The sequence below is a fragment of the Microtus oregoni genome, unplaced genomic scaffold (assembly GCF_018167655.1).
Source record: "Microtus oregoni isolate MIOR12 unplaced genomic scaffold, Mior012 000038F_ref0000394, whole genome shotgun sequence".
NCBI lineage: Eukaryota > Metazoa > Chordata > Mammalia > Rodentia > Cricetidae > Microtus > Microtus oregoni.
In genome coordinates this window covers 2,319,975-2,334,739 of record NW_024543097.1, presented here as the reverse complement: position 1 = coordinate 2,334,739, position 14,765 = coordinate 2,319,975, and the positions used below count along the sequence as shown (strand labels likewise).

Below are 14,765 nucleotides of genomic sequence, written 5' to 3'. Positions count from 1 at the left end.
AGAGTTATCCCAGGACACCTCATTAATCTATTAATCATCAGATTAATAGATTCATCAGATATGTGCCTCTGTGATCTACTTACCTTTTAAATCCTCTCTCATCTCATTTCTTAAGATCTCACAATGGGGATTGAATCCAAAGTGAGTTTAGTGGATCATTTAAACCACAATACTTATCATTTCCTTTTTTTACTACACTTGTTCATTGTGTGGAGGTATGCTTATGCTTGTATGTGTGCGCATGCGTGTGCACGCAGGCGTGAGAAAACAAGTCAGTTCCTTCCTCCCAGGATTAATCACAGATTGCAGGGCTTGATGATATGCACCTTTACCTGCTGAACCATCTCGTCAGTTCAAGAAATAAACATTTCTAAAAATGTGGACATCTTAACTCTTTACTCCAAACCTGACTGCACTTAAAGATTATGATTACAAAGCATTCTGAAGAGGACAACTATTTACATGCACACCCAGTATGCTCATAAGCCCACTCTATCCAACCTGCCGCATCTTTTCAATGAGAATCTCTTACAACAGTTGGGGCTTAACGATGTCTCCCTCCCGTGATTCTGCAGTTTACATGGTAAATCAATGAGGAAACAAGCAGGGAGAATATGGAAGCAAAGCTGTTGCCTCAGCCCATTCGCATTCCCAGGAGGGCAAATGAGCAGTGAGGGGAAGAATCTGAAGCTCGGCAAGAAAAGACAGTCAGGATGTCACTCTACCCAAGGCCCCCCATAAATGAAACTTTTGATACCCTGCAAGCTACTACAACTTAGTACAAAAACACAAAGTTTTATTCACAACTTCTACAGAAAATGCTTTACAGTGTCACACAGACCGACTATCAACCTGGTCAAGTTGGGAAAGAAACTTTCCCTCTACCAACTTGGGTTTGAGGGCTCTGGGATCTCTGAATTGGCAACAGATAGGAGCTCACTGCCTGGGAAGGAGGGAGTGGCTCCTTAAAGGGCCTGGGATCAAACAGGGGGGAGTTACATACCAGCAAAAACTTCAGAAGGTAAGCAGGGGCATTTCTAATAAGGCTCCTTTGCAAACTCTTCCGAATCTAACAGTTTTAAACATCAGTCATTTCCCTGTCTGGAAATCTGCAAGGAGCCTGTGAGAGCAAAATTCCACAGCCTGCTTTGTGTCACGTGAGGCAGATGACTGTGTCCAGCGTTTTCAGTTCAAAATCATTTTATGACTTGCTGGTGGGTAGGTGGTCCCTTCTATTCAAAATAGCACATGAAGCTCTTCACAGAGCTTGCTATGGAGAGAAGCAATCTACACAAGGAAAACAAAAGCCTAAACACACTGTCCCATAATCCCCTGAGCAAGTCAGTACACTGCATGACTGTGTCTCAATTCTCTGATGTCGGATAGGAAATGGAAACTGTTATGGAAAATTATTTTAAGGTGTGTTACTTTTGTTTATGTTGTATTTAACTCTGTGAAGCTGTGTTCAAACACTGGCTGAAGAGCCAATAGCAAGGCAGGAGAGAGAAACAGGCAGGCAGAGGATAAATATGAGGAGAAATCTGAGAGAGAAAAAAAGATCTGGAAATGAAAGAGGAAAAAGGAGGTCAAAGAATTTTCCGGGGGGGGGAGGGGGAGAGAAGAGAGACTATAAGGAAAGAAAGGAGAGAAATCTATAGACTTACGGCCTTGGACAAAGTTGCCTATTTCAGGGTGGCTGGTGTGAATCGAGGCCCGTTACAGTGACAGTACTTTCTTCTAACAGCTATACAGTATCCTAGTCCGCTGGCCAAAAGGTACAGGCCTCTGTCAGATGGGGAAGGCCTTGTCCTTGAAGTATTGTACGTGAATGGCATCTGTTGGTTTCCATATATACCTGAGTGTATTAAATCATTTACCCAAATCCCCATAATAGTCACTATCTAATATAGAAATAAAAGTTTAGAGATACCAAAGGCATAAAGCAGTCAAAATTATTTCAAAAGTGGTCTGTATGGCTCAGCAGTTAAGAGCACTGACTGCTCTTCCAAAGGTCCCAAGTCAATTCCCAGCAACCACATAGTTGCTCACAACTGATGTGAGATTCCCCTCTGTATGCTGTGAATATGTTTTATTACCACTGGTTAATGAAGGAGCTGCTTTGGCCTATGGCAGGGCAGAACAGAGCTAGGCGGGAAAACTAAATGCAGAAAGAAAGAAGATGGAGTCTGGCAATTATATTTACAGGTAGGCTACAGCCTCATGGTGATACACAGATTAATAGAAATGGTTAATTTAAGATGTAAGAGCTAGCTAGGAATATGCTTAAGCTACTGACCAAACAGTATTATAATTAATATAGCTTCTATGTGATTATTCAGGTCTGGGCAGGTGGGAAACCAAGAGTAGTCTCAGTTTACACACAACTATCTGTAATGAGATTTGGCACCCTCTTGAAGAAGAGACCTGGTCAGCTGTCCTCATCAATTTAGACCATGAAACCCAATATGGGCAAGTTCAACAGAACTGCCATACACAGGCTGCTGATGCATGCTTCAGCATTGCCAGGGCATAAATTTCATTCATTTCTCTAGAGGAACAGAACCAAAAAAGGCATTGCACTAAATCATATGACTATTGTGCAAGTATACACACACACACACACACACACACACACACACACACACACGGCATTTATTAGCTTGGCTTGTGGGCTCTGGTCCAGCTAGTCCAACAATGGCTATCTACCGCAGGGTTGGTAGGCTTTAATGCCAGTGGAGGAATAGATTGGCCAGCCAGAGTGAGTGCAAGAGAGCGAGCTTCCTCCTTCCCTGTCATTTATACAGGCTCTCACCAGATGAAAGGTGGATCTTCTTACCTCAAAAGATCCAGATTAAAAGTGGGTCTTCCCAATTCAAATCATTTAATTAAAAAAAACTCTCAAAGGTGTGCCAGCTGCTCGGTTTTATGTTGATTCCAGGTGTAGTCAAGCTGACAACCATGAATAGCTATCACAGGTGTAGTCAAGCTGACAACCACGAATAACTATCACAGGGTCAAACCATATCTCCTACTCGGGGTATTTAGATGTTTGGAAGAGTTGGCATAATAATTCTGCAATTTCAAGTCCTTGACTGATTTTTCCTAGAGTTTTATTGCTTTGTCCTGCAGTGCTGCCCTTGGGGGAGGGAGCGAGCAGGCTCGGGGTCAACAGCATGGGCTCTGGCAGACAAGCTGAATGCAGCAGGCTAGTTCACTCAGGAAGGGGAAAGCCTCATATACCCTCCTCTCCCCCGCCCGAGGAAGGGGAAGCAGCAGCAATTGGCACCAGGCCATCTGTCATGGCGGCTGGGGACTTCAGGTCCTCCTGTCTCGTGGCTCAGCAGCTGTTGCCGGGGCCCCTGGCAGACCTAGGTTGGCTCATTTTTTGGGAAGTAAACATGCCACAGGTTCAGATAGTCAGTTTAGTCTGGTTTAGGCCGGTTTAGGCCTGCTGACCCCACCCCCACCCCCACCCCGAGTTCTTTTTAAATGCACACAGAGAGGCGTCAGAGAACCTGAAGGAGTGGGTTCTCTCCTTCCACCATGGGGAATTCTGGGATGGAATTCAGGTCTCTAGGGTTGACAGCAAGTACCATAGCACTGACAGGCATGCACTTGCATTTCAAGACACAAGAGGCCTTAAATGGCCTAACGAGAATTTCTTCTACACTCTCTGCTGACTGGAAAAGATTCCAATCAACCCTCTTCAAGGAGCTGAGGTATTCTTGAGTCAGAAGTTCCTAATCCTTACTCTAAAACAAGTTGAAAACAGACTTCAAAAGTTGGCTGGGAAAGGGAGAATCCATTCACCTCAGCAATCTGGTCTGTGGGAGTCTATCCTTACTCCAAGAGATAATCACACATACATGCACATAGAGGCAGGACTGAGTAGACTCAGTGGGTCTAAAAAGAGAAAACATGAAATTGAGAAGAAAGATGTGGGGAGGGGAATGGGGAAGGGGCAAGAAAGAGGAGGAAGATTTGATCAAAGATTTCATTATATGAATGTATGAAATTCTAAAACAACAAAAACAACCCATTAGAAACAAAGAGAATGAGATTATAAATCTGATCTACTTCCTGTGTCTCCCAGTGCATTAGCTCTGGTTATCCCCCAAATGGGGAATAACTGGTTGTCCTGATGATACCCGATCACTGTGTGGAGCGAACACAGCAAGCTCCTACTCCATCTCCCAGTTCAAAAAATCCATTTAACATATTCTCTTGAATAGAGGTATCAGATATTAAACTGATCAGAACAGATACCACACTTGTGATGACATGGATGAACCTGGAGAAGTTTGTACGTAAGCCAGGACAGTCACAACATAACCCATATGCGGTGGCTTGAGTAGTCACTCTTACAGAGCAAATGGGGGACGAGTGTGCTTCACACCAACGCTGAATTTTAACTTAAAATCGTTTTAGATGGTAAATTTTGTTCTACATTTCTTATTACAACATACAATTGCTAAGACAAAATTAAAGACTCCTTAATTTTTTTCCTTAAGCACTGACCCAGGAATTTCCTAATTTCTAGCATGAAAGATTTCGGGTTACTGAAGACTAGAAGCTACTGTGTCTCTTCCCTGTCATTTACTGTCTTAATCCCACAAGAGCGGAGTCAGGGCCTGAGCTGTCATTCCTTTTCCCCACACAGCCTAGTCGCAGCCTTCTCGGGGCACACTCTGTGCAAGCCTTTCCACCCCGTCACTCTCGGCTTCTCGGGGCACACTCTGTGCAGGCCTTGCTTCTCAGGGCACACTCTGTGCAGGCCTTTCCAACCCGTCACCCTCGGCTTTGCCCTCCTGAGCCCAGGCAGAAGTGGGCCTCGTGGCCTTGGGACCACAACTGTGGCAACACGGAGGTGAGTTCGGTGTCAGCTGGAACAGTATTTACCTTCAAGTCCACGGCAGAAAGTAATGAACGTGGAGTCCCACCCACCCCACAATTTGCAGATCCTGTACAGAAAAGGGCTTCCCTGCTCTATCAAGAAAATGAAAAAACAGGAAGAATTGAAAAACCCATAGGGCCATGCCCATTATTGATCAAAATGCAAAACTAAATTCTACTGGAAACAAAAGGGAAAAGAATAAAAAAAAAGGGAGAGAACAAAAGCAACACAGGCACGCAGAACTTCCTCTCACTTACTTGACTTCTTCAAACAGATCCAAAACTCAGAAGAGTATGTAAATTCCAGTTTATTGTAGGTCCTCTTTATTTACAGTTCAAGTCTCTAAAAGGCTAGGGTTATCTTTAAATAATATGTCAATCATATAAAACAGTTGGAAACAAGGTTAGAGAAATATATACATTTCAATACACTAAGTACTTTTAATATTGAGTTTTTCATATTAAATTAGGAGGCTACTGTGATTTACAATGTTATTTCTTCTGGTTTAAAACCTGTTGAAAGACATTATGTACATCTTCCTTTATAAAACTGACAACGCAGCATTAACAAAACTGCTCATGATTATAATTTTCATTTTTTCCTATAATACACTGCACCCATTACAAAAACAACCAAAAAATGGAGAAAAAAGGCATTGCACTAGATATTTTGAATACTGCATAAGTCACTTTGAGAGCATGAATGTTCTGGTCAGACTTCACCAGGATCACTGGCAACGGTTTTCACACTGGAAACTCAGCTAACTTTCTACAGGCTAATAACTCTCCTTGGCATTTCCAAAAAGCCCACTGCTGATAGATAAAAGGCCAAAACAGTCAGTCACAAAGCTGTCGCACGAGCCAATGCTGATCTGAATGACCCTGTTATTTATACTGATGCTTAGATTTCTGTAGGACTTAAGAACCCATAAAGCACACAGTAGACTACAAAGGGGCTCACAACAGCTCACTTCTCCTTTCTTCCCTCAGGCAGAGAAAAAAAAAATTAAGCCTCTTCTAATTTTTAAACAAAATTTTATAGTATCAAAAAGCTTCACATTTATAAATAAGTTTTTTATACAAAGCAACATGTTAACATAATTCTCTCATGTTACTATCAGTTACTTTGGAATTCATTTTATAGTCTGAGCATGAGATTTCTTCCTTATTCACAGCTTTTCAACATTAAAAATTCTTTGGGCCATGAAAGGAAGTTCAGGAGGAAATCATTCATTCAATTGAAAGCATTTGGAAATACTGCATAAACATACATATCCATGGCAGCGGCTGAATGCAAGCAGCCGGGAGTCACACACTTGCATCTCGCAAGACAGATCAATTCTGCAATTCCCCTTCATTAACACCAGCCAAACATTCATTTTAAAAAGACAAGTCAAGCTTTCAAAGCAACAATCTTGCCTTAGAAAGTTTAGTTACCAAAATACCAGAGGCAACAATACTTTAAAAAGCAAAATTGCTTTTCAAGTCAGGGGCAAGAGAGGATGGACCCACCAATTCTCCTGTCAGGGGTTACTGCCCTCCCTGGAGCTCAGCTATGTGCACTGAACTGAAACCAAAAAGAAAAACAGAAACAACCACACACAGCAGGGAAAGGCATCAGTATAGTCCCAGAGGAAGTGGGGAAGACATACAGCCCTAACCAAGCGGACAGAAAGAATGAACAGAGCTGGCATTTCAAACCAGACACAAAAGCCTTTGTTTCTGGATGCACAGAAGTAGCATACAACACAATCTTCGTGTCTGTACAACTCCTTTACTGACATTTAACATCACAACTAGACTCTCCAGTGTTTGGTCCACCTTCACAAGGAGCAGACACAAGACTGAGAGGCTGAGGCTTAACATCGGGTGGACATACATCCTTATTCAACTGCTATGAATTCAAAACTAAAGCTCTCAATAAACAAATAGCTAGCTACCACTTCACTCTCTGCAGTAAACTTGTCAAGCGTGTGCCTAGTTCAGGTGCAGACTATTCTATGTAGCACAATACATCCAGCCTCTTTTTTTTCTCTGAATATTGATGTGCTATTAGAGGAAGTTTGAAAAAATTGAATTACAACTTCATAAATGTCCAAATATCCTTGTCACATAAAAGCCAAGAGGAAATGTTCACATATTTTTTATTATTTTCTGGGGTGAAAGCATCTCATAGTTCAGGATTCCTAGTCACTTAGACAAGACTGCTGGTTAGTAACATGGTCCTTAAATAGGAATAACTTCACCTCTCAGCATTTTCTCAGCAGCACTGATCAGAGTGATAAAAACTTAAAAGTGAGAATACCCACAGTGAAACCTTTTAACTTTATAGATCTCACTAAACTGCTAACAGTGTTGAAAGATACTTTACCACTATAAAACAAAACAAAACAATTATTCCTTCTCATTCAGTTTTTTAGATTGGGTCTAATCTATCTTTTACTATCAAAAAATCCTTCATTATTAATTATTCAGTTTGGGATTCAGTGACTACAATTCATTTCCTGTTCATTCTGTTTCCCCAAAATTAGAGAAAAATCCAGACTATAAATGCACATGCAGGTTAAGTGCTGTTTGGCACATTACACAAAAGTCTTAAACAAGCACCTTAAAGTGCTCTAAGAAAGAAAGGCTTTAAAGCTAATGGTTATAGGCTCTTACCACCCGCAAAAAGATAGATGATAAAGCCTCAAATACAATTAAAAACAAGGTGAGCTGGAGAATACAGAGTATGACAGGATTCCCAGTTTAATCAAATTCCTAATAAAGCAAGCACCAATCTTGGCAATTAGTGGAGTAAATAAGAACTTTCCTAAATATTTCAGAAATTATAAGTACACACATAGGAAACATAAAATGAACTAAGCAAGTCTATAAGTCTCAAGGAAAAAGTGTCAAATGTGATGTCAGAGAGGCACAGTCTACCAGACAGCTACAATCGATCAGAGAGACAAGGTCTACCAGACAGTCACAGTCTACCAGACAGAGCTTTTCTTTAAGCAATTGAGTTAGTAAACATGACAACTCAATTTCTTCCCCTACACACGCATCTCCAATCACAGCCCCTGGAGAAGAACCTGTATTTAACTCTGTAGAGTTTCCCGCTTTACAGGCAGCTAATTTCAAGTAGCAGAAGCAAAATACAATTCACAGAGCTTTTACCCTGCAGTTATCAACAGTCTAAAGAAAGTCTATGGGCAATCACAGAACTGAAAGGTCTTTGTGTTCAGTGATAGACGAGACAAAGAAATAAACATGTCATACAGCTGGGTCTCTTGCTCAGATCCACGTTCCTTCACAGTCTACTTCAAATCATCTGCAGAATTTCAGCAATTCAGATCCAACCCTGTCCAGTGGTCCGGCACCATAAGGAAATATTTGTCCATTGCTTCACAAAATCTAGTCCTATACAACTCTGGAGAGACCACAGTTGGCATTTTACCTAAGATAATGAAAAACAAAGGGAGGAATTAAAAAATTAAGTGTATGAGCATATAAAAAAAATCAATCAGGCAACTGAATTAACAACCATGAACTGCTATATGCCAAAGCACTCAGGGTATCTGCTCTGATATCTGCCACAGGTAGAGTCTTTCTCAGATATGAGTTCTTCTCCTCTTAAGAGAACAGATACCTAATACTCAGGAATGAACTAGAGAGTCTAGAAGATACCAACTATTAATAAAGGTCAATCCTTTATTCAGAATCTCTAGCTTTTAAAAAACTTCTTGCTTTGAAAAAAATGTCATAAATCCAGTATTTCCCTACTTACATACATCTTCACATTAAAGTCATTTTAGAAAAATCAAAGATATCCACATTAATTTTTTGTTTTACTTTGCATGTAGAGGAGGGTCTTCCATACCCAAAGCTGGCCCTGAACTCAAGATGCTCATACCTCAGACTCCAAAGCACTGGAATTACACCACCATGCCTGGTAACCATGTTTCTTAAGTATCCAAGGAATATGTGAGGACAGTTCAAATAGTAAACAAAGTAACATTTTCTCACCTTGTCCTCCTAAAATTCCTGTTGACTTCACAACCATCTCAAGCTTTTTGTCCCATGTAAATGTTCGAATATAATCTAGGGACGGAAAGAGGGAAACACGAGCGGAAGAGCTGTTGTGAGCGTAAGCCAGAACAGTAGCAATGCCTGTTCCAATTTCTACGGCACCGCTGCTAGTGCTGTCCAAAGAGTTGTCCCCACATTACTCTGGTTGATTCTTACAGCCATGACACAGAGCCTCCTTTTCAGGCGATTGTCATTACCTTTTAATTCATATATTTTTGGAAATGAAGAAACTGAATAGAACAGACTAGAATGAAAACTTGTTTGTTAACTTTGAAATTATAAATGAAAGCTTCCAAAAGTATTCAGTAATTATGATATTAAGCCAGTTCAGCAGGCTCTCTGAAATTTTACTCCATTTTTAACCACAAGCTATAAACAGGGTACAATTATTGACTTACCTATGATTCCAACTACCAGCTCATTGCTAGTGTCATCTCGACCAACCAGCAAAGAATAGTCTATAATGAGGTGGCTTGAAAGGAAATGGGCGTCACTATGGATGGAGGTTCTCAGCACAGATTTGGAATGGGAACGAATATACAGAGGGTTGTCACGAACCATCTTTAGGAGGTTCTCATCCAGCAGAACTACATCACAACTCTCTTTCCCAGTGTCAGTTTTTACATTTCGATTCCTAAGTGAACCTTTCAAATCAAAAACCTACCAAAACAAAAATTCTTTATTATTTATATGCAAATTTGCCACTACAATTAATTAGTGCAATTAAAAGACAAAAGATTCCTTGTAGTTACGATCATAAATGCCCTTCTAAATTTTATTTCAAAATTTAACTTTATTATAACTATAACTAATTTAATTATATATTTAGTTATATAAAATATAACTAATTTAATTTATATGTATACAGTGATATAATTATGTAATACAAAAAGTACATGGTATATAATACATTAAATTCATGGTGACACAATTATACCCAGTGTAGCTCAGTCTGTGTTCTCAGACAAGGACATTCTCAGTGACACACTGTCTTCACACTAGAAGGAGGTCAGGGCGCAGCATCTCAGAGAGCACTATGAAGTCTAGACTAGGTGCCTAGTCAGCGGCAGCAGGCAGGAGTGTCACTCTCACAACATCTAGACCAACATGAAGTCTAAAAACAGCCAAGTGACTGACAGGTGCTCAATCTCTGTAGGGCTCAGCTAATTCTATTTTAAAGTTAAGACGGTAGGAGGGCATCTGTCTTCTTAGTCCACCCACTACCTGATTCTAAAATATGAAATGTTAAATTTTAAAATGAGATATATACCAACTTTTCCTTCTTCCAAAAGTAAGTCAAATGTGCACTACTGACTTAACATACGATGTCCTCACAGTCAAATGTGCACTACTGACTAACAGACGATGTCCTCACCTGTGCCATCTTTCTCCCATAGAACAGATTTTCCATGACAAGGAGATCTAACTTCTTCTCAGTGTTGTTTTGAGAGTTCTTATAACCAATTCTGTAAACTCCAAGTATTTTGGCCAAAGCAGTAGGCCTCTAGTCAAAAAGAGATCAAAATAAACTATTACCAAAATAAGATTATCTCTAAGTCATATAATATCTGGTTTGTCCATGTAATAGCCAAGAACGGTTTTCTACTAATATACCAGGAGTAGGTACTTGAAATTCTTCAATGTCAGAAGTTGCATGCCAGTAACAATAGTAGATCCTTAAATTATACAACAGGATAGCTAGTCCTTCACGGCTGTTCAAATTCAAAAACTTTATCATCACATGAACATTATTTACCCTAATAATCTGCAATACATTATTACTTGACAACAACCATAAAACCCTTCATAATTCCTTCATTAAATATTCACGGTCACTGATCAATGACAAGTGAGCAAACCCAAGCTACTGTTTTGCTATAAGGAAAGTACCTCCTCATTACTCAACAAAAATACTATGTCTTTAAATGGACACCTAATAGTCTCATATTTTATATTAACTTACATATGTATGTAGGTATGTACACACCAACCAAAAGCTAATTGTTTAAGGTTACAGGGTTCCTCAATGGCAGAGGTAGGGAAAACAGATATCTAAAGACTCTGCATTCCTTCACATCACAGTAGAATAAAAGATTCCAGGCACACCCAGCTCTTATCTTTCCACAGAGAAAGCTTTTTGAAGCCCAATGCACTGTAACTGCAAACAAGATTCAGGATTTCTACCTTTTGCTGGACAGCATTTGTGATGTAGTTGAAGTAGTGTGGCGCAAAGTCCAGGAAAGACTGAACTTCCAGACGAGGCATCTGCTTCAGAATGAATCTATCATCTACAGGAAGAAATCCACATTTATTCATCACAATACATATTGTCTGCTATAAAATGAAAGAGCAATCACTCCAGAGAACACAAATCACTTGTTTATTTTCTGTTTCGAGGTTTTTTTAACCACACTCTGAAAATTTTGATCAGAGAGCAATTACCAAGTAATTAAAATATTCAGAGTCCTAAGGATTATATGGACTAAAAACACCCACTACTCAAATCTACCCTCAAATCTAAATTCATAGCATAAATTCATTTATTTACTTTTTATAACTCTCAAAGAATGCTTATTAACTCCACTGCTACTTCAATAACTCTTGAAAGTCATTAAAGTTTTTATGAAGTCACAAATCTACACTGTCTTCAATAATTTTGTGTTCGGTGAGTATTATGTTATTAGGTAAGCCTGTATAGGAAAGAACTTGGCCTTTGTATATTCTGGCCAAACATCTCTACTGTTCCTTTTCTATCATCAGTTCTATGGCACCCAACTGAGTTTCCCCCAGGCTGTTTGCTGTGGTCTGAATCTGAGATATCCCCCACCAGCCCCATGCTTTCAAGCTTGTTCAGTCCGCTGACCCTGCTACGGAAGGGGTGAGGCTTTAGGAGGCAGGCCCAGCTGGAAACAGAGAAAGACTTTTCTTCTACCCCAGCCTCACTTTCTGCCTCCTGTCTGTGATGATGTGAATGGCTAGCAGCCACCACATGCTCCCTCTGCCAACCACTCAGGAGCTGAACATGAACTGAAATAAATCTGCCCTCCCTTAGGCTGTGTCTGCCAGGCATCTGGAGTGTAGTTATAGACAATAACCAATGGAGTTTCCACATAGATCTGAAAACTCAGACCATGTCTCAGCCTATATAGTCTTTGAAGATGTTACTACTCTTCTCAGGAACAGAAAGAACCTAGAGGACTTTGTTTGCCAACAGTGAATATATAATGCCCACTTCAAGTGTGTCGTAAACCATCTCAAGGCAAAGAACAGCAAATGTTTGCACTAGTGAGTAAACAGAATTACCTTCCGTGGCGTAGAATGCAGCTCCTGACTTGCCTCCCCGGGCCTGCCAGGGTGAGGAGTGAGAAAGGGAGCGTATGAAATCTTCCTCACTGCTCCCCAGAACCACCTCCCGCATCTTATGAAACTCTCCCGCGTAGTACAGCCGACAGTAAAACTTGGCATTTGCATCCGAAAATTCTACAGAGTTGAAAAGATTAAAAAGAAAAAAGGATATAAACAGAAAATTTCTTACCTCTCCAAGTACCAAACATAATGAAGTACAAATCTGGCCAATCACAACTGTGTTGTGTCAAGCTTCATCTATGGGAATACCATCTGACCATCGACTGCGCTCTGCTCTGCTTTTACACGGGGACTGTATTTTCTTCACTGCATCTCTAAAGCAGTTCTTAAACGTCAGCTCTCATGAGCACATAGCCATATGGCAGTGAGGACTGAAACCAGGGCAAAACATGCTGGGCGAGCATGTCATCCCCACCCCAAATAAACACCAATGATGTCAAGCTCTGCGCCTCTCAACTACATAGTAAGAAAATATTTCAACTTTAGAAATTAAAGTATAATTTATTATAAATTACAATTTAAATAAAGAAAATAAATAATACAGATTTTATAAATTGAAAACTCATACCAATCCCTAACATTCATTTAAAAGAAAATCAGGACATTTATCTAGAATGAAGTTACACATCTTAGTTAGACAAAATGTTAACTGCACACTTACGAAGTTCCACATGAGGATTTGTGAGTTGTTTTTTCTGTGTGTCTCCTCCATCTACCTCATCTAAAAGATTCAATATCATTTATAAAAGCAAAGCATTAGACTTCATTTTGTCCTTTTTCCAAATATAGCAACAAAAGTTAGCAGATTAATAATATAAATATCCTAATCAAATCACTATAAAATATGCATTAGACAGACAAATTATGTAAATGACTACAATAAAAATGCATGCTCTATCCTGGGATTTAAATATTTCCGATTGGATCACTTTTCTTACATATAAGTGATTTCTGTGACAGCAATAAAGTAAACTCAAGCTTTTACACCAAGAATTCCCAAGGCTCTTCACCCCTGTTTACGAAAGATTTTTTTCTAGGCGCATATATATATGCTTCTTTGATATATTAAAGTCTTTTCTTTTTTTGCATTAGACTCATCTTTCTGGCCAGAACCACTATGTTTACTTTAGTATTCAGGCGTCTGTAAGGCCTGACCTTGGGGTATACGTCCTCAGCTGCAGCCACTATAGGCATCTCCTGTGCACATTTACTGCACTCCCTTTAAAAAAGGGCCCTGCCCACCTCCCGTCTTGCCCTCTTTCTCTCTGTCTCTGTCTGTCTCTCTGCTCTCTCTTCTCTTCTGCTAATACTGTCCCCAGAAGCTGGTCTCCCCGTCCCCTGCCTTCTTTCCCATCCACTGTCCCCCAACAGAATATCCCTCCCTCCACCTGAGTTCTCTCTCACGCCACTTTTTTTTTTTAATTACAACATTTACTATAAATACGAAACACATCCTAAAGTCTAAAAGAACAAACCATCCCCTAAGTCTCACATTTCAGAACCATTTATTAGGCTTCATATCCCTTCATATCCCTCCAAGGAGCACAGTACAGACACCTACAGACCAGCAGTAACATACAGAATATTAAACATGTAAAAACAATTTATCAGTTGCTATGTTTTTGTTTTGTTTTTCTTAGTTTTGAAATAGGGTGACCTAAACTGGCCATGAACTTAAAATCCTCCTGCCTCAGCCTCCTGAGTGCTAGGATTATATCTGTATACCACCAAGTCAATCTGCAGTTTTGATTTTTTTCTTTTTTATATACAATATATGTTGATCACATTCTTTTCCTTACCCCAACTCCTCCCTACCCACCTGACTTCAGCTCTCATGTTCTTGCCCTCTTTCTCAAAAAGGAAAAAAAAAAAAAGACATGAAAGTCAAAACAAAAATCTAAGAAGACAAAAAAATCCTAAGAGAAAATATGCACACATACAAAAACAAAACAAGCCGGGCGGTGGTGGAGCACGCCTTTAATCCCAGCACTTGGGAGGCAGAGGCAGGCGGATCTCTGTGAGTTCGAGACCAGCCTGGTCTACAGAGCTAGTTCCAGGACAGACTCCAAAGCCACAGAGAAATCCTGTCTCAAAAAACCAAAAAAAAAAAAAAACAAAGAGTCTGTAATCTGCTTTCTGTTGGCCAATTACTCTTGGGCATGGGGCCTGCCCTAGTATGTGGGTGATAAACCCAGAGACACTCCATTGGCAAGAACTGATTTTCCTTTCCCAGCAGGAATCAATGACTAACAGTTTGTTGGCTAGGAAATAAACAGCCATCTTACAGGACTGGGAAAGAAGAAAGCATGTGGAGGAGATAATGGGTAATGAAAAGATGAATCCATGTTATGAATTATGTTTACATGTATAATGCCACTGAGCCCTTAGAAGACTTTGCTTTTGCTTCTTTATAGGTATGGACACTAAAGTTT

General features: G+C 40.0%; 1 protein-coding gene and 1 pseudogene across 5 annotated transcripts in view; both read right to left on the bottom strand.

Moving 5' to 3' along the window:
* Positions 1 to 4,116: 4,116 nt before the first annotated feature.
* LOC121433554 lies at positions 4,117 to 4,287 on the bottom strand (annotated as a pseudogene).
* A 908-nt stretch (positions 4,288 to 5,195) lies between these two features.
* The window catches only part of Pikfyve (phosphoinositide kinase, FYVE-type zinc finger containing), an 87,880-nt gene continuing 78,310 nt past the window's right edge, over positions 5,196 to 14,765 (bottom strand). For all 5 annotated transcript variants that reach the window (XM_041631808.1, XM_041631811.1, XM_041631809.1 and 2 more), the window contains 7 exons: positions 12,995 to 13,054; positions 12,271 to 12,447; positions 11,152 to 11,255; positions 10,343 to 10,471; positions 9,366 to 9,627; positions 8,905 to 8,979; positions 5,196 to 8,335 (listed from right to left, as the gene is read on the bottom strand). In XM_041631808.1, the coding sequence (XP_041487742.1) occupies positions 8,220 to 8,335; positions 8,905 to 8,979; positions 9,366 to 9,627; positions 10,343 to 10,471; positions 11,152 to 11,255; positions 12,271 to 12,447; positions 12,995 to 13,054 (923 nt within the window). In that variant the 3' untranslated portion in view covers positions 5,196 to 8,219. The remainder of the gene's footprint in view (positions 8,336 to 8,904; positions 8,980 to 9,365; positions 9,628 to 10,342; positions 10,472 to 11,151; positions 11,256 to 12,270; positions 12,448 to 12,994; positions 13,055 to 14,765) is intronic.